Genomic DNA, 19619 nt, shown 5'->3' with positions numbered 1-19619 from the left:
GAGATAGCGTGAAATCGCTTCCCCGCCCACCACCGCCGCGTCACCGCTCGTCACCGCTCGTCACCGCCCACCGCTCTCGCGTCACCAGCCGTGTCACGTGACGCGGCCGGACCGCGTCATTTGGCGTCATATGACGCTCGGCGGTGGGCGGGAAAGCGTTTTTTCACGCTATCTCCCGCTGGTTACAGCGGGAGATAGCGTGAATGGACGGCTTCCATTGACTGCAATGGAAGCCGTCAGTGCGTACAGCCCGTCCTCACCCGCAGAAAATAGAGCATGCTGCGGGTGAGGACGGGAGAAATCGCGGTGCGTAATTCCGCGGTGGAATTACGCATCGTGAGCATGGAGCTATTAGGTTCAATAGAACCTAATAGCTGCGTGCAACGCAGCGGATTTTCGCCGCGAATTACGCGGCGGAAATCCGTTCGTGGGAAGGAGGCCTTAATAAAAAAAAAAAATAATAATAAATATGTTACTAAAACTTGAGATACAGTTTAAGGTAGTAACCTTCAGTCTATAATATCAAGCATTATGCCAAAATATGTATATCCTCATGCATCGAATTGTTTATTAATGCAAAATAAGTGCTCACACGTTACATGACTGTATGCTGATAACAAACATTTTTCCTTTCTGTATCGTACAATTTTCATGTGTTAAATAAAACAAAGTTAAAAAAAAAACTCTTCAATGCGGTCACTGTAGTCTGCTGTGGATTCTCGATGCGCAAGTCCACAAGGAAAACTGACCGCAGCACGTGGATGTACCTCTAGAGAGCGGAAGGTACAGTACAAGCCGCACAACAAGTCAATACCACATCTAGGTCTGCGGTTTGTTTTCGCAGTTGTACCTCCCATGGATTTTACCTTATTAAGAGGTATAGCCTTGTCTTCTGCAGGCACAGTGGAGGGGGTGACTTGGCCACCTCGGCCGTGCGTTCCACCCACCTGATCAGCGCCATTTTAATTACCATAAAATATAACTATCAGTTTATTAAGTAGCCTACGACAAAGTGAAAAGGTACCGAGTCCCACGAAAGGTCTGCTGTTTGATGCATTTTGCACTTGCATTGTCCTTATTGTTCGTGTTTCTGGTCCTGCTTTTTGTGGGGATTTAGTACCTTTATACTTTATTTCTATATAATTGAATAGAAACCACCACTTTTGGTCATTCAGATGGAGGCCTGGGGCAGAACGCCTGAATGGGGCTCCAAATGGTATGTAAATGTAGCCTAAAACAGTGCAATCACTGTGAATATATGTGCAACAGCAGTCTTAACAGGAATGAAAGTCAGAGGAATGAACCGTATGACAGTGCAGGACTCCATCCATGTGGAGCGCTAGAGAGCAGCAGTAGAACGGTGCGACGCTCCTCTGATGATTAGCGATCATTTGGGAATCTTATACCCTGATCTCCATGCGTGTCGCCGGCACGGCAGCTTCCTCAGGGATGAATGAGACGAGTCTCAGTGTGGGCTTATATGGTGCAGCTATAATGATGACACTCGGTAAGGTGGTTAGTCTGACACGGCTTGCCACATGGATCATCAGGATTTGCATTTTACATGCTTGGTGATCACTCTTGTAAAATATGATTAAAGACAAGTTTTGTGGCCCCGTCTCCCTGCTGTGGCCCCGGGCTCCCTGCTGTGGCCCCGTCTCCCTGTTGGCTGCACTGCGTTGTTCCATTATCTATGTAAATTAGGAAAATGCACTGAGTGGAGAGCGTGAACAGCGGTGATCTCTGGTCAGCTTATTCTGTAGAACCTGGGAGAGACTATTTCCATCTGCTGACTACTTCTTGAAGGCATCTGAGGAGCGCAAATCAGTACTATTTTAGATTTTACTAAATACATTTCCTATTACTTGCAGTGCCCAGTGCTTGGAGTAACTGTTCACCTATACAACTTACTAATGTTATAGGTTGTAGCAGGGTGAGAGGTGAAATGAGGGACGAAAGGTATACATCGCGGAGGTTACTAGCATCTGTGATGTAGATCCGATCCGGTCCGTTCCTTACTCCGGTACGGAGTTCCACCTGAGCAGGGCAGGTGGTGGACATGAATTGGTGCAGCTGACATGTTCAGGGGGAGACGTCCTGTGTGAGCAGGCTGAGAGTGAGAGCCCTGAGCTGCAGACACCGCACCACGCTGCAGGGAAGGTTTGCTAAGACTTTGCCCTATTGAACTCTAAGGCTGGGTTCACACGGGGTGGATTTGCCGTGGAAATTCCGTGCAGAATTTCGCTGCGGCAAATCCACATGCGGCCGCTAATCCCGGGATTAGACAGCCATGTGGACGAGATTTCTCAGAAGTCTCGTCCACACGGGACGGCAAATCCGCTGCGGCTAAGCCGGCAGAAGCCGCCGGCGCGGCGCGGATTTGCCGACCGCAGCATGTCAATTTTTTTTTTTCCCGCTGCAGCCGCGCTCTCCATGGGAGAGCAAGCAGCCAGGCCGCTTCAAAGCCGCCGCGGGTTTTGCAGCAGCGGTTCTCCCGGCGGAAATCTCGCGGTTTTTCGCTGCGGCCAAACCGCGAGATTTCTGCCAAGAATCTGCCCTGTGAGAACCCAGCCTAAAAGACTTTTGTGTTTGTTTTTGCTGGACTGCTGATTCAAAAGGACTTTCCTTGTATCTTATGTTATCTGGAGAATGCCAGTACTTTTTGTTATGTTCATCAAGTCAGAATGAAGACAAGACGCTCAGCATTTGGTCGCGGCCTGGTGTGTTTCCCCATGCACTGCTACAAGGTATAATTAGAATTGTTCAACATCGGGGAGGAGAAAGTTAGAGGAGGCAGTTCACGGCCCAAGTCATCTACGGCATCTAAGTGTGTGCGGCGCACAAGCCGAAAACATCAGTGCCTGCGCATGCAAGCCGGTACGCAGGCCCGGGCCTGCGCATGCAAGCCGCTACGTAGGCCCGGGCCTGCGCATACAAGCCGCTACGTAGGCCCGTGCGCATGCAATAAATGTTGGCAAACAATTGTATATCAGTCTGTAAATGCAGAGATAGGTCATCTAAGCCTGGAATAAAGACAAGTGTATAACAATATGCGCATGTGCAGGGCCACATTGGTCACCGTACCAACACTGAATCATAGGCAAGTATACATCAACCAGCCAATACACACTGCGGCACCTACAGCAGGGGCAAAATCAAGATCAACGCGATATTAGAGCCATAAATCCAAATATGCTAATATTTACGGCTCAGCACCCGTCGGTAATAAAATGAATCCATGCGGTCGATGATATAATTGCATGTGCAGGTACAGAATATTAGGGTTCCTGAATGTACATTATACAGGGAACAACCAGAACAAAGTGTCATCTAAGGGCTCATTCACACAGTCAGATTTTAGCGCTTCATGCGGGATTCTCCACATGTAAACATGCAGCATATTTATGTGCATAAAACCATCCCACAGAAGCGCCCGTTGTTCTGCTGCACCAATACGGAGGTTTCTTGTATATTTGTGCTTGTAATTTACTTCTGTGGCCTAATTGTTGCATAATACTTCCCAAAATAGGAACGAAACTTGTGTGAAAACTTCACATATGTGAATGAACTCCTTGTAATCTGTGGGTTCCATTCACTGCGTAATATGTGGCGTAAATACGGCGGTGGGAACAAGCTCTACTAACGGTTTAATCTAAACGCTGCCAGCTTAGATCTCTGATCATAGAGAGATGGATACAAGTTTGATACACTAAATAACCGACCTCTTAAGGAATCCGCAGGAAGAAAGATCTGAGCTGAAGGTTCTTCTGAAGAGAGGATTAGCTGAATGTTGAAACTAGACGGAGACGGCTTCTTAGAATGTCTGCGCACAACAAAAAAGGTACATGGGATTCAGGTATCGGACAGTTTTATATTTTAGTCTCACTTTTAAACATTTTTCCTTTATATAAATTCACTATAGGAATGTGCAGCTTTACAGATCTTGTCCCGTACGTCTCTTGGGTTCCATCATGTATTATAGCTGACTGAGATGGTCCTTACTGCTGGGATGGGTACAAGCGTCTCTGACCCCCAGGGATCAGCCATTGCCAGGGGAAGCCTCGCAGCATTACATGGTGGCCAGTCATGGTTTCCATGAGTAAGAGTTTGGCTTAGAGCGTCTCTCCATTCCGGCTCTCAGACCCCTCTCTGTAGGCCATAGCAAAACATATGGAAGTAGAAACTCACCGAAAAGGGAGGCCGGAACCGGGGCCCGCAGGGCCGTAGGTGAAGGCGATCATGACGGGGTTAACGGGGAGGAAAGGGTTAATATTTTAAATGAAAATAAGGTGAGGTGGAGGTTAAAAGGGAGGGGGTGTAATGAGGGGGAGCAAAGGTTTATGAGATAGAAAGAGCGGGAAGAAAAGGGGGAGGAGTCATTCCGGGAGCAGCAGAGGAAGAAGAAGGACCTGGAACCTGGACGGGGAGAAGAGTGAAGACCGAAGAAAAAAGACAGCAGGATAAGAATTTAAGCGTGGCAGCTGAGGAAGATCGGGAGGACCTGAAGCAGAGGACGATCGGGTGAAGACAGAAGAAATTAGAAGACCTACCTGAAGACCGGAGCAGGAAGACCGCTGGTGAGAAGACCAGAGCAGGAAGACCGCTGGTGAGGAGATCAGAGCAAGAAGACCGTTAGTGAGAAGACCGGAGCAGGAAGATCGCTGTTCAGAAGACCGGAGCACAAAACACCGCTTGGTGACAGGACCTGAGCAGGAAGATTGCCCCCGGTGGAGATCGGAGGTACTGCAGTTCAAGAAGAGCCTGAAGAGATGGAAGCGCTGATGGAGAGGATCCGGGCAGCGGCAGCTGAGCGAGGAATCGGGTGGCTCGAAAGACTGGCAAGTGAGGGAGAGGGGGGAGCGGCGGCAGTTCCAGAGAGGGAGAGGAGGCCGCGTCGGGCGCGTGCGCCGGAGAGGCTTAGCCCCGAGCACGCGCCTGTGCGCCGGCGCCGCACAGGGAGCCCATCTGTGGAACCTCCAGCCGGGCCAGCCCCCGCAGCGGCAGGTGGGGGGGCCAGGGCTGGGAGGAATCCTAATCGGCGGCGTGGCGCTGCGTGCAGCGCAGGTACCCGGGCTGCGAGGGGGCCGGGACCTGCGACTGCACAGTCGGCTCCAGGAGCAGTTAGAGGGGGGGGGGCGCTCCAGCGGTGAGGGTAGCAGAGAGGAGCGCCCTTGTCCCAGTTCGGCGAGAGGATCCGTGTCAGGACAGAGCAGAGGGTCCAGAGCTGCTGGAGGGGAGCAGTGTGGACCCAGCGGGAGGGTTAGCCGGGGGACCAGGGGAGGGGAGCTGGAGCAGGTGTTCGGCGGAAGAAGGGGACAGCAGCAGGCTGGTCCGGAGGATTTTATTAATGCCGGTTTTTTGAGTTCCAGCGGAGCGGCTGCGCGCGCAGCGGAGAGGCGGCAGTCGGCGGAGGAATCAGACGGATCGGGCGGGACATGGACGGATCCCAGGATGAGACGCCAGGAAGACGGAGCGGCGGCTGGTGGGCCCACAGCACCTGCGCAGCCCGGTGAGTCTACCACACAAAACACTGTAAATGTTATTGCTAGATCTGTGCCTGTAAGGGGGGGTATAGGTAGTGGTGCGGTCAGTTTTGCTGGTGCGCATGGGGGAGGATAACGATTTGAGGGCACTTATGGGTTGTATGTGGGAATTCCTGCGGAGGCAGGAAATGGGGTCGGTCGGTTTGCCTGGAACGGCGTTTAACACGCCGGGTAGTGTGTCGTCTGGCGGGGAGGGCTTCCCCGCTGGGGCGACTGGGGGAGTCCAGGCAGGGGGAACGGGAGGGCCGGACGTGGGGCCATCGCCGGTGGCTGCATGGAGTACTTCAATGGCAACCCCTTCCAGTAGGGTAAGTACTCTAGGGATCAGCTCGGGGGGGGCAGACGAAACGGCGTCAGGGGTGACGGTTGCCGTACAAACGGAAAGGGACAGGGAAGCAGTGCGGTTGGACGATAGGGCAAAAGGGGAGGTATACGTGTGTTTCGAGGGCCCGTTAGGAGCACATCTTAAGAAGGAAACGAGGGAGAAGATATGGCGGGACGAATTTGTAGAGATATTCTCCCTCTTGCCTTTGGAGAAATTTAATTTGGACAAAGGCAAAAGGACCGAATACAAGAAGGAGGAGGAAGAAAAACGCAGATGGCGTTTAATTCCTCAAACATTTAATAATTGGTTGCAGGCGTTCGCTATATTGGCCAGCGTAATAGGGGAGAAGGCGCCGGAGAACTGTTCCGGCCTCTTCTGTTATCTAGATTCGATAGGCGAGGCGTATCGGGTTTACGGGGGTCAAACCTGGTTAAGGTACGACGAACAGTTTAGGCAACGTAAGGCGGTGAGGCAGTCAATCCGTTGGGACCAAAAAGATATTGGTCTGTGGCTTCGGGTCATGGCACCTAGTCGATTTGGGCAGCCTTTTCACGGGGGAGCCGGGCCATCAGGCCTGGCTTCAACCTCACAGGGGGGAAACCAGGGGGGTCAGTCAGGGGGTAATAGAGTCGGTTTGTGTTGGCAATTTAATGAGGGCCAATGCAAATTCGGAGCAGGCTGCAGATTTAAGCATATCTGCTCACACTGCAATGGCGGGTCACATGGAGCATCAAAATGCTTTAAGAAGGGAAAAGGAAAGGCCGCAGGAGGGGGTGGAAAAAGGGAGGACGCCGGTGAGGCTGGAAGAGATGGTCAGGTTTCTAAATAGGTATCCTGACAGGGAAAAGGCGAAATTGTTGGAAGAAGGTTTTCGGGGGGGGGGGGGGTTTCACATCCCTCCCCCAAAACATGAGATTCCGTTATCAACAAAAAACCTACTCTCGGCCATGAGGAATCCGGAAGTGGTTTCGGAGAAACTGGCAAAAGAAATTAGCTTAGGGCGGATGGCAGGCCCCTTTCAGGAGCCTCCCCTCCGGAACTTCGTAGTGTCTCCCCTGGGAGTAGTACCTAAGAGGGAACCGAATAAGTTTCGGTTAATACACCATCTTTCTTATCCGAAAGGGGCATCAGTGAACGATGGTATAGACCCTGAGCTCTGTTCGGTGGTTTATACATCTTTTGATGCGGCACTAAAATGGGTAAGAAGGTATGGGAGGGGGGCGCTGTTAGCGAAAGCCGACATTGAGTCGGCGTTCCGCCTTTTGCCGGTTTCTCCAGATAGTATTCGCTTACTTGGTTGTTTTTGGGGAGGTAAGTATTTCGCCGATCGGTGTCTGCCCATGGGATGTTCAATCTCATGTGCATACTTCGAAGCCTTCAGCACTTTCTTGGAATGGGTAGTGAAAGACACTGCAAAGCAGCAGTCAGTAATTCACTACCTTGACGATTTTTTGTGTATTGGCCCAGCGGAATCGCCGATGTGTGCGACTCTGCTGGGAACGTTACAGTGGGTGGCGGATCGGTTCGGGGTGCCTTTGGCTCCCGACAAGACAGAGGGCCCTGCAACTTCTCTTCAGTTTTTGGGCATCTGGATTGATACGGAGGCGATGGTATGTCAATTACCGGAAGATAAGTTGCGGGATTTAAAATGCGAGGTAGAAAAGACACGGAAAGTCAAGAAAGTTACGCTGAAGGGGCTTCAGTCATTATTGGGCAAGTTGAATTTCGCTTGCAGAATATTGCCTATGGGGCGAATATTTTGTCGAAGAATGGCGTCGGCCACGGCGGGAATTTGAGCCCCGCATCACTACATCAGAGTGGGGAGGAGTTTAAAAGGGGACCTAGCAGTCTGGGCTTCCTTTTTAAACAAATACAATGGGAGGTCCATGATAATCTCGGAGGTGAGTGAGAATGTGGACTACGAGTTGTTACAGACGCGGCAGGGAGTGCGGGATTTGGGGCATTTTGCCAGGGGCAATGGTGTGTTGGGGAATGGCCGGTCACATGGCGGGAGGAAGGTTTGACGAAGAATCTGGTATTGTTGGAACTGTTTCCCATAGTGGTGGCCGTGGCGCTTTGGGGCGATCGCCTTCAGAACAAGAAGGTGAGGTTCCATTGCGACAATATGGGGGTGGTGCAGGTGATCAATGCTTTGACCGCCTCATCACCCCCGGTGGTGAATTTGTTGCGCCACCTGGTATTGGAAACATTGAAGATGAATATTTGGATAGTGGCGGTGCACGTGCCGGGGATTGAGAATTCAATCGCGGATGCTCTTTCTCGGTTTCAGTGGGAGCGATTCAGGACCCTGGCCCCTCAGGCGGAGGACCGAGGGAGGACGTGCCCGTCTCATCTTTGGAGTGTGGTAAGAGAGCAGTGGGGCATCTAATCGAGAGGTCACTGGCTCAGGGTACTAGAGCTGCGTATATAGCAGCGTGGCAGGAGTGGGAAGGCTGGGTAGGTCAGCTTGGGATAGGAGAGGCGGAGGAAGATAGAGTGGGGGCGCTGTTAAGTTGGTTGGGTAAGGCAGAGCAGGATAATGTTTCGGTGTCACGAGCGAACAGGTTCATGGCAGGGGTAGCATTTGGGTGTAAGTTAAGGGGGGTGGGGGATATAACGAAGAATTTCCTAGTGAGACAAGCGTTGAAGGGTTTTAGAAAAGGTAAAGGCAGTGTGGACTTACGTAGACCAGTTTCGTTTGAGTTGTTAGAAAAGTTAGGGGGGGTACTGGAAAGCCTCTGCGATACGTTGTTCGAAAGATCGTTATTCAGGTTAGCGTTTTCACTGGCGTTTTTCGGGGCATTTAGGGTGGGGGAGTTGGTGTCCCCTAGTAAATCAGTTGGGGGAGGTTTACAGGGGGGGGATGTTAGAAAAGTTGATGACCATTTAGAGTTGGTCATACGCCGATCAAAAACAGATCAGGCTGGGCGGGGACATTTGATTAGATTGGGTAGGGTTCACGGGTCAATAATGTGCCCCGTGTCGGCATGGGTTAGCTATACTGAGGTAGCGGGTAAGAGATTAGGCCCTTTATTGCAGCATGAGGGGGGCCAGTTTTTGTCACGCTTCCAGTTTACAGCGATCTTTAGGAAGGCGCTGAGGGAGCTCGGTTTAGATGAGTCGCAATTTGGGACACACTCGTTTAGGGTGGGGGCGGCTACAGAGGCACAGGTGCAAGGTTTGTCGGGCGAGTCGATTAGAAAAATCGGTAGGTGGCAATCTGGGAGATATAAATTGTATGTTCGTCCCCAGTTGCTGTAACAGTGTTAGGGGGGTAGGGGGTATAATGATAATCAAGGGGTGTTGGTCACTTTTGTTTTCTCCTTTTTGTTTCAGGTCCACAATCGGCGCTTGTGTGGATTATGGGCCACTCATATGTTTATTGGGGGGCGGAGAGGGCTAGTGTGAGGCAGGACGGGAGACAGTTGAGGTTTCCTAGGTCAGAGGCGGTCCTGAGATGGATGGGAGTTAGAGGGATGTCGTGGTGCAAAGTGTTGGAGGAGTTTGAGAGGATGGTGGGTTTAGACAGGGCCCCGGACATAGTTGTTATACATGCAGGGGGGAATGATTTGGGGAAAAGGCCCTTCAGGGATCTATCGAGGGATATCAGGTATGATATCCTGAGATTGTTAGCGGCGCATAAGAAGATGGTGGTGGTCTGGTCAGAGATCGTGCCTAGGCAGGTATGGAAGTTTGTGCGGACTGCAAGAGGATTAGACAAAGCGAGAATAAAGCTTAATAGGGAAGTATCTCGCTTTGTGGGAAGGAATGGGGGGGTCGCGGTGCGACACATAGACCTAGAGTCTGGCAGGGGGAACTATTGGAGGCAAGATGGGGTTCATCTAAATGAAATAGGTTTGGATTTGTGGCTGGAGGCGGTGCAGGAGGGAGTGGAGCGCGCCTTGTTGTGGAGGGCGGCGCAGGCTTGAGGTTTCAAGCCGTGCTGGCTGTGGCGGTTAGGGAGGGGTCCTTGGAGTCAATATAAGAGGGGGTAAGGGGGGAGGCAGGGGTTAGTAGAGTTACCTCCTCCCCCCTCTGGTTAGTTTTAAATTGTAGGTGGGTCTGTCGCCTCTTGTTTGGCAGGGGGTTACCTGCTAAAGTTGTGGTTGTTAATAGCCGGGGTATGGCTAGATAGCCTCGGGGTCGGGAGGTTGGTGACTCGAGGTAAATGGCGAGTCTCCTGAGTCAGGTGATTGGAGACGGGAGGCGTAGTTTGGAAGATAGGGTTTCCCGAGTCAGGATTTTTAGGAGACGGGAGACAGTTACACCTATCTTCCTTGTTTTTTGGGTGAGGCGACAGATAATTTTGTTGGGAACTCCAAGGATCTCTCCATAGTAGTTAGGATCAGGGTTAAAAAAGTGTTATTCAGGATTTATTGTTGTATGTTATAATAAAATTGGCTGCTGTGGCCAAATTTAATCCAAAAAGAAGTTGTCGGTGTTTATTTTAGATAAGCTAGGTTAAAAGGGGTAATGGGGGGGTAAGTGGTCACAGCGACGACTCCGTTGTACCTAGTCAAGGGAGGCCGGAACCGGGGCCCGCAGGGCCGTAGGTGAAGGCGATCATGACGGGGTTAACGGGGAGGAAAGGGTTAATATTTTAAATGAAAATAAGGTGAGGTGGAGGTTAAAAGGGAGGGGGTGTAATGAGGGGGAGCAAAGGTTTATGAGATAGAAAGAGCGGGAAGAAAAGGGGGAGGAGTCATTCCGGGAGCAGCAGAGGAAGAAGAAGGACCTGGAACCTGGACGGGGAGAAGAGTCCCACCCACCCGCCCTTAGAGTTAGGGGTAGGAGGGGGTTAGGTAAATCGTCATAGCAGCGGTTAGGGAGGGGTCCTTGGAGTCAATATAAGAGGGGGTAAGGGGGGAGGCAGGGGTTAGTAGAGTTACCTCCTCCCCCCTCTGGTTAGTTTTAAATTGTAGGTGGGTCTGTCGCCTCTTGTTTGGCAGGGGGTTACCTGCTAAAGTTGTGGTTGTTAATAGCCGGGGTATGGCTAGATAGCCTCGGGGTCGGGAGGTTGGTGACTCGAGGTAAATGGCGAGTCTCCTGAGTCAGGTGATTAGAGACGGGAGGCGTAGTTTGGAAGATAGGGTTTCCCGAGTCAGGATTTTTAGGAGACGGGAGACAGTTACACCTATCTTCCTTGTTTTTTGGGTGAGGCGACAGATAATTTTGTTGGGAACTCCAAGGATCTCTCCATAGTAGTTAGGATCAGGGTTAAAAAAGTGTTATTCAGGATTTATTGTTGTATGTTATAATAAAATTGGCTGCTGTGGCCAAATTTAATCCAAAAAGAAGTTGTCGGTGTTTATTTTAGATAAGCTAGGTTAAAAGGGGTAATGGGGGGGTAAGTGGTCACAGCGACGACTCCGTTGTACCTAGTCATGAGTTTTCTGCAATACCAGAGGGGTTAATATGCACATTTACTGCCATCATACATAAGAGGAGATTTCTCCTATATTCAATACACAAATGTTATGAAATGCTATTTCTCATCTGTCATGTTACATCTGTCATAACGGAGTTTTCAAGACATTTTCTAAAATCCCCCAGCTTCTCCTAACCCTCCCCTCATTTGCAGCTGTTTGCACCCCATTTTCTCTCTATAAGTTCTGATTTTCAGGTGGTCTTCCCCATTTCTCTGTTGCTTTGCTGTCTGCATTCTATATTAATGCAGGCGGCGTGTACCAAGCCCAGCATTCTGCGGTAGTTCATGTCCTGACTTCCTTGCCTTTGTCTCTGGTCCAATCAGCAGGGAGGCAGTATCTGTATGTCCGCCCCCTGCTTTCCCAAGATGATCAGGCATTTAGATGCCTTCTGGCCAGATGGTTAGTAAATCCACTATAATATGTGTGTGAGCACACACATCCACATGTTATAACGGCAGGAGAGGCAGAGACTGTGGAGATTGTTCTCACTGATCTGCCAGCCTGCAGACTGTGCCCAGGAGATGCCTGTGAAGATGGCCCCTCCCTCTGTTGCTATGGAAACATCCCTGTGTCCCAGCTACTAAGGAAGCTTTGTACCCAATGACAGTGAGTGGATTGCAGAGAAGCTGGAAGGGAGACCCCTAGTGGCAGCCATTTCAAACGTGGTTTAAGTTTACAGAGGTAAAGCAACAAAATGTTTGATGCAAGTATATTGCAAAAATGATGAGACGAACACAAGCTAATAGATGAGCAGAAGTTGTCTTAAAAGTTAGTGCCCCTTGAAGTGCCCTGCAGGCAAAACACTGGTAATGAGATCAAAACATGTAAGAAAAGTATCTAAACTGAATTTTAAGTTTCAGCTCAAGAAATTATATTTTTGGTGACATTTTCTGTTCAGTTACACGGCAGCGGTAATACCGCTCTACGTGACTGCGCAGCGGTACCGAAACTCGAAAATACGGAAAACTTTACATACCTAATTAAAAGCAGTACAGGAAAAGTGCGAGTCTTGGGCTTGAAGAAGCTGACGGTTATCTTCACCGCTGACTGTTTGTTCTTACCAATCATACTGAACTGGTGGAAATTTATTTTGTCCCGAAACAAAATATACTGAGTTTTGTTAAAATTTTCAGTCTGCAAAATAAAATGTGTTCATACTGTCAGAATACAGTGTAGTCAACTAAAAATGTCCCATGTGACCAAATCCCCACAACTATGCCGCCCAACATAATGGTTATATATTGTGGAGCAGATTTATGAGAACTGCCTTTCATTCCTGAAGAGTGCTATGAGGAATGAAAGCAGCATTGTGATTGGTTGCTATTGGCAACAAGGACCGTTCGTTACATAAATCTTCGCCTGTATTTTCATTTCTTTACATACGAATCATTTCATTGTTACCAAATATTGGCATTACAATAATCAAACTTAAAGCACAAGACAAAGTGATCCTCCGCTTTAGGGACAGAATTCTATCCCGCTACTGGAGGTCAGAAGTGGTTTATCATCTGTACTTGAAATTCTCTTTCCTCTCAGTTGTACTAGTTCCTTTACCATTTTTTTGGCAGCCAAGATGGTTGCCACCATTTTCTAACTAGACTATGTACTGCTCTACGATTGGCCGGCACTGATCACCTGAGCAGCTTTAGCCAATCACAGAGCAGGTACAGTACATTTGGCAGGTATAGTGCATTGGAGCCACTTAAAAATGGGATTGGAACAGACGCAGTGGAGGAACAAATGAGAAGACCGAATGCAGGTAATATACATCCTCCACCCTCTGGTGCCAAGACAGAATGTTGTCCCGAAACCAGAGGGTTGCTTCAAGACTTCATCTCATCAGCACATTCTGCACTACTGTAGTACAATTATAGTTGTCCGAGACATGACATATCTTACCTGATTTTTGTTGTCAATTTCCATGGTAACTGATGTTAAAATATCTTGAGCACCAAATTTCTTTTTAGCAGAGCAGTCAAATAGACTAAGGCTTGTGAAATCCCCATTAACCTAAGAGATCAGAAATAGACATGATTTCCATTTAACATTCAACATTGAATAGCTGTGATTGGCTGACGGTGCGTGACGGGGACGAGGAGGGAGCGACAGCCTGCCGCAGCGCCGCAGAACACCAGGGGAGGAGAGTACTGGTTTTTTTCCTGACACTTTTTTTTTGTATAGCCGGCGTATAAGACGACCCCCGACTGCAGAGCAGATTTTTCGGGGGTTAAAAGGTCGTCTTATACACCGGAATATACGGTAGATTCTACTTACAGATGAGAGGGACGATGATGGGGCACAATTTGCGCCTAGTTATGCATCCTCATATGGGCCACATCAAGAGCACAACAGTAAGATCAGCCAGTGGACCAACAGAAGCTTGAGTATATTGGGGACCACAACTCAAAAACACCGTTTGTGACTCGTTTAATAGACAACATTGTCATTTGAAGAGTATCATATCCTAACATTGAGGAATCCTATGAGGAACACTTCTCCGAAGGAAACAGGACCCTCAAAAACATGTTAGCACCTTCTCACCCCACAAATGGAAGATCCTGACTCAGACTTCAAGAAAATGCATGTGGGGTAAAACAGATTCATGGCACCTTCAGATGCAGAATACGGAAATGCAAATGTTGCCTAAACATCCGCCGCAACAGAAAGGGGGTCTGCAGAAAGTAAAAACTACACTAGAAGAGACGTTGGACTTTCTGAATTGTGGGACGAGTTATGCTGCTTATTGTCTTCAATCTTCGTGCGGTTTGAAATCCTCCGTCTCTCTCGATACTTCTTAAATCAATATAATGCGGTCGCCTCACTTATCCCAACAGGAAAAGATCCCTGGTGGAGAATTTACAAAATGACATCCAAGGAGCGGTCTTGGATCTTCCATTTGGACCCCTTGTCCTCTGAGGGGTTGAATGAAGCACTTGAGCGTGTATAAAGAATTGTACAATAAACTCTTAACTGAACATTCCCCTGGGTCTACCCTCCCCCACCCCACCCTTCCTCCACCCCACCCCCACCCCACCCTTCCTCCACCCCACCCCCACCACCCCTCCCTTTTTATGGTCCCTAATTACGGCCTCTAATCCCCCACTTTATCGCGCTTTCAACCAGACTTTCTTACTATATATATTTATTGCTCTCATATTTTATAATTAAATCCCTTCATATCACAGCCTGATTTTAGTATAAAGCCGCAACCCCACATTTATCTTAACAAATAAATAAAAATGATCATGAAAATAAGTCCTTTTCAGTTTTACTAATTTTATGTCAAATATATGAAAAGTAATTTTTTTAATTTAAATTCTGTAATTTTATCATTGTAGATTCTTTACAAACTTATGTTTTTTATGTATTTTAGATTTCTATATTCTAGATGTTCTATGCAATTATTTTATTTTATTGTACCATATTTACATTTCTCCCCGTATTATTAATAATTTACTATTTTGTTGATCTTTAAGTATTACCATTATTTCAGGTTTATGCAATGTACCATACTGGAGGTCGCACCCCAAAAACCTCTTGACATGTTGTAAAAACTCGAGTGATTCAAAATTAGAGATATTGTAGTGTCCTGGAACATCATTCTGGACCCCTCCAAATGGTCATACATGTTGGTCTTATGTAGATGCACTGTGCAAAGTTGTCATGTCTATGTTTCTGTATGTGTGTTGCACAGCTGCAGTGCCTGAAGAGTTAACTACCTTAAAATCATTGCTGTAAGTTTGGTTGCATGTACGTTGTACCTATCTTGCTATGTCATGTGACGTGGTGTGCATAAATCTATAAGTATGAGTGATTGGGTTCCAGAGAGGAGTTCCATCTTGTTGGCCGAGGAGCACCCATCCAACACCTGAGGGTTTGCTACCACAGAGGCGCATGAGGGCACCATCAGCCGTTGTGCAGTTAAAGATGGAAGAGAAGGAGAGACTGCTGGACAATATGTGAAGCGCAAGGGAGGGAGTGAGCCTAAATGTTTCCCCATAAATCCCACCACAAGAGAGAGCCGTAGTGATTAATTACCCTTGCCAGTGACAAGAAGTTTATACAGTTATATAACAGTGCAGAAGTCTACTGAACCTCTGAAGAGAATATTAAGATGGTTTATGATTCCTACGCGGCCGTCTGGATCACCGTATAGTGGTACACCCGTAACCCACGCATGCTGAAGTCTATGAGAGGGGATGATCATTACAGCCATTCTGTGGTCATTGACTTTTATGGCAAGTAATTAATGAATATGTACTAAGTTTTCCTGCATTGTAAAGTCTGCATACTGAGGTCTACTGTATTCTCAAGCAAAGTCACTAGTAAACTTTTACCGGGCCTCCCCTGTTCCGGAGGACCCGAGGTACTATGCACTTGTCCAGTGTCATGTAATGCGCCGAGTGTGAATGTCGGTGTATGGAACAGTGGCGTCACGAACTGACAACTATTACCCCCATCCTGGTCTGCCATTACAGGTAACAAGAGAAGTGTGTATATAGTTTATCCCTCGGCCCCGTGTACAACTATATCTGGCGTCATCTAACAGGATGTTTGTATATATATTTATATTGCACATTGCAATTTTAATATATCAATTATTGTTTGCAGGTCAAAAAAAAACAATGCCCGCAATAGCCATCGAGTGTGTGCATAACAGAGTATGTGCACTAAGTTACAAATCGCACGTGATCCACCACTTTAGGTTCACATGTTCATGAACACTGTTGGCAGCCATGCTCTTCCAGCCAGGTGCACTTTGGGATGCGTAGGAGTTCGTGCTCGTGTCCGGTGGCGGGCACGGATGCACGCACTTTTGGTCGTTCAGCTAGAAGTATCATTACGAACTGATGACATGTCTCTATATCACCATGTTCCATGCTTGAAAGAGTAAGTGAATCTGTTTATACGCCTCCCGAAATGAGTTGCAGTTCTCTGGGGTTTCTGTACTGTTCCTTCTGTATCCGCAAACCGGTGGTGATCCTACTCTTCCGGGAAACCCGAATAAAGTGTTCTACTTTGTAATTTAATCTGTCTAACTGAGGAGGCTCGCCGGCGCCCACAAACTCCTCATCCAAGTAACTGCATCCTCTATTTCTCTGTACACCACCCACTCATACACCCGGAGGGCTGAGTTCCTCTGTAATTAGTTTCTCCCAAAAACAAGCTGCGGCCTGTAAATACGACGTCACAGGGGAGACCCAATATGCCTATTTTTTGTTTTATGGTGGGATAGTTTTTATATATATAAATAAAAAACACCAGATCTTGAAAGGCCCTTTGAAAGGCGCTGTACCAGAATCCACAGGATAGGTGACCAAAATCTGATTGGTGGGGATCTCACTGTTTATACACAATCCGATCCCAAGTCCCCACCGGGTCCCATGTCCAACTTTCCTTCTCACTGCACCCCCTTCCACAGTGACTAGGAACGTGAAGGGATCCACTCCATACATTTCAGTGCGCCCGCCAGAGATAGGAGAGTGCTTTAATTTGGTTATCTTCCGCAGCTCCACAGTGATGAATGCAGCAGTGATGCGTAAGCCTGACCATTGCTCCAATTATTCTGAAACTTTCAGGGCCCTCGTTTCTGTGACTGGCAGGGTCTCAGTAGTTGAACCCCCAGTGATCAGTCAGTCATCCCCTGTCAATAGACTGACCCTAGAGTTGAACGTTATAACTCTCAGTTAGGCTATTTTCACATGGCTTCAGGCAATGAACTGCATGCGAAATCTGCAGTCCATGCAGGTCAGTAGGGTTTAGGCAACCCTGTTCATGGGCATAGGGAAATTTTGGCAGGGCTATCTGGCATCTTTATTTCTGCCACATAAATAAGTGGTGTGAGTTATTTGAGTGGAAAATGGCAATGGGGGGAGTGAGGATTAATGACGATGGGGCTACACAACCATAACATAACCACAGTAGAGATAGGAGGGTCAGCCTGCAAGTCTCTGGGACTTTGACATGGTAGGTCACTGGGAGATCAGAAAACAAATCACTGAACTAGAAGTTTATAGGGGCACAAGCTGGCACTAGCCCAGTGTGGCAGGTAGGAGTGCAGGCAGGGACAAGTCTATGAGGGTTATACAGAGACATCGGGCTTCTAGTCTGCGGTCTGAACTGATTCGTGTTACTACATGGACTAGAAAAGAACTACAAAAGGAGGCTGACTGGATGTCACAGCGGTCATCAGGGAAAGTTGTCACAGTGGTGCAGGCCAAGAAATCAGGAGAGGAAAGAAAACGTCTGCAATCAGGTGTGGCATCACCGATGTGTCGCTGGATTCAACTACGTTAATCATCTATATGATCCTCAGAGTGCCCGTGTAGAACTGGTAGCAGAAGTCTATGGTGGCATTGTGCAACACTTTAGTACACTCCCATTTGCATGAACCCTTTATTTCCATCAGTTCACCCACAAATCTAAAGCTAACTGTATAACTGTGCGCTGCCCATGCCCGCCCCCTATTCATCCCATTCACACTGCTAGCTCTGCCCATTCTGCCTTGTACCACAGAGTCTGGTCACTTTTTTTCTAGGGACTACACCCCAGCCCAGTAGAATTATAGGATCGGCTATGTCACTATGTAGCTCCACTTCTGCTGAGAGCTAATCTGCCACAGTACAGGGTGTAGGAATTAAGAAGTCTATCAATCATATAAAAGCAGTTAGCAGTTTTGGACACTTACCTTTTGATTAGAAGTTCCTCCTTTATGTTCCACAAATAAGTGACTTACCTCAGATGGCAATTTGGCCCAAAAGTAAGGATTTTTCTTGAAAGCTGTCAGCTGGCTGATGTAACATTTCACACTGGTGTTCTCTCGTCTGTTCTGGCTATCGAGTATCTTTGGCAAGTAAAATGTTGAAGAGCTAATCCTTTCAATGTTGTTGTGAACATTTGGATGAACGCTGGTCTGAAGCTCCAAAAAATGTGTGCGAACTGTAAAATGGCGTTCGTTAGTTAAAGTGATGAATTTCTGAGGACGAAATAAAAAAAGAAATAGACACTAAATTTCAGGAATTTTTGAAAAAATTGTAACAATTAAAATTCTACATGAATTTATAAAAACGTCAGACAGAACCCAAACACGGGCTTAAAGTGACAGCGCAAATAGCGGAATATAGTAAACAAAGTGTCTGAAAACGTCATTTGCGTTCTCAATAAGGAATGTGATGAAGTAACGAAGACATTTCATTGTGTTCGGAAATGACTTTCAAGAATACTTTGCTGAAGATGAAATGTATCAAATGATTTGGGAAGAAGGTTTCAGACCTTCAATTAACTATTATAAAGCATTAAACCAAAGATTCACAGAATATCCATTCAAATCCACATACATAAGAATCGGCTTCTGCAATCCCTGCTGATCAGAGGATCCAATGTCATTTGTTTTCATCTCCTAGAGACTTCAAAGATCTTCCCACATATTCCCACCAACATTAACGGCATATAAACTTGTCAAGACCCCCAGACAAAAGCTCCTGGATGAAATACGAGTCCGGTGGTCCTTTCTACAAGTGCCAGACTGCCGTGGTGACCATGCTCGCCCCAACTATGCCGCCTATATATGGGAGAGTGGGAGGATACCATCAGCTTTCCCGGGGGCTGGCTGGTGGCGGGCCCGGTCCTCTGGCGGGGTTTTATTGACCATATATTTTTATTTGGGGCGGTGGTGAAGAGTCTTGAAACCAGTTTCTGCAGAGGATTCATATGAATCAGTTCCATCTAAGATTCAGGCCAATAGCACAACAAGTATCAACCTTCTGGATGTTACCGAATACGCTGAAAACGGCCAAATTATTCCAAAACGTTTCATAAACCAACTGATAGCGATAGTTTTATCTATATCACTAGTTGCAGCTCCCCGGATGGCTTTTTAATGTCCCCAAAGAACAATTTACCGGAATTAGGTGTAATTCTTCTAAAATCGAAGAATATGAAAAAGAAGTAACGAGATTGGTGAAAATGTTTTTACATAAGGGATACAAGCAGGCATAACTTGGAGTAAAACAAAAAAAGAGTTGCAGATGATACAGCGCATCACATTCCTCTGGCAACAACGAGTCTCCAGATGGTTTAAAAGAACATATAGTAACAGTCTGTTAGTCTGAACTAGATGGACATGTGTCTTTTTTCAGCCTATTACCCCCACCCCCACCCCACATCCCCACACAGACCCAATGTTGATCCAGCGGAAAGTAAAAATCCCCAATGAGGTAGTGGGCAATTTTCCTCATTTGAGGGAAAAAAATTATTTCCTGACTCCAAGTCTAGCAATCAGAATAATCCCCGGATCACCGACCCTTCCGAAGTAATTAGTGA

The 19619-nt window shown here is 47.6% G+C and overlaps 1 protein-coding gene across 1 annotated transcript in view; it reads right to left on the bottom strand.

Moving 5' to 3' along the window:
- The window catches only part of LOC136586548 (polycystin-1-like protein 1), a 258667-nt gene that overhangs the window by 100612 nt on the left and 138436 nt on the right, over positions 1-19619 (bottom strand). Inside the window, exons 24-27 of the mRNA XM_066584683.1 lie at positions 18034-18273; positions 13197-13307; positions 12274-12431; positions 3723-3823 (exon numbers count right to left, since the gene is read on the bottom strand). Of these exons, the coding sequence (XP_066440780.1) occupies positions 3723-3823; positions 12274-12431; positions 13197-13307; positions 18034-18273 (610 nt within the window). The remainder of the gene's footprint in view (positions 1-3722; positions 3824-12273; positions 12432-13196; positions 13308-18033; positions 18274-19619) is intronic.

The sequence above is a fragment of the Eleutherodactylus coqui genome, chromosome 12 (genome assembly GCF_035609145.1).
Source record: "Eleutherodactylus coqui strain aEleCoq1 chromosome 12, aEleCoq1.hap1, whole genome shotgun sequence".
Lineage (NCBI taxonomy): Eukaryota > Metazoa > Chordata > Amphibia > Anura > Eleutherodactylidae > Eleutherodactylus > Eleutherodactylus coqui.
This window is presented reverse-complemented; position numbering and strand designations above follow the sequence as displayed.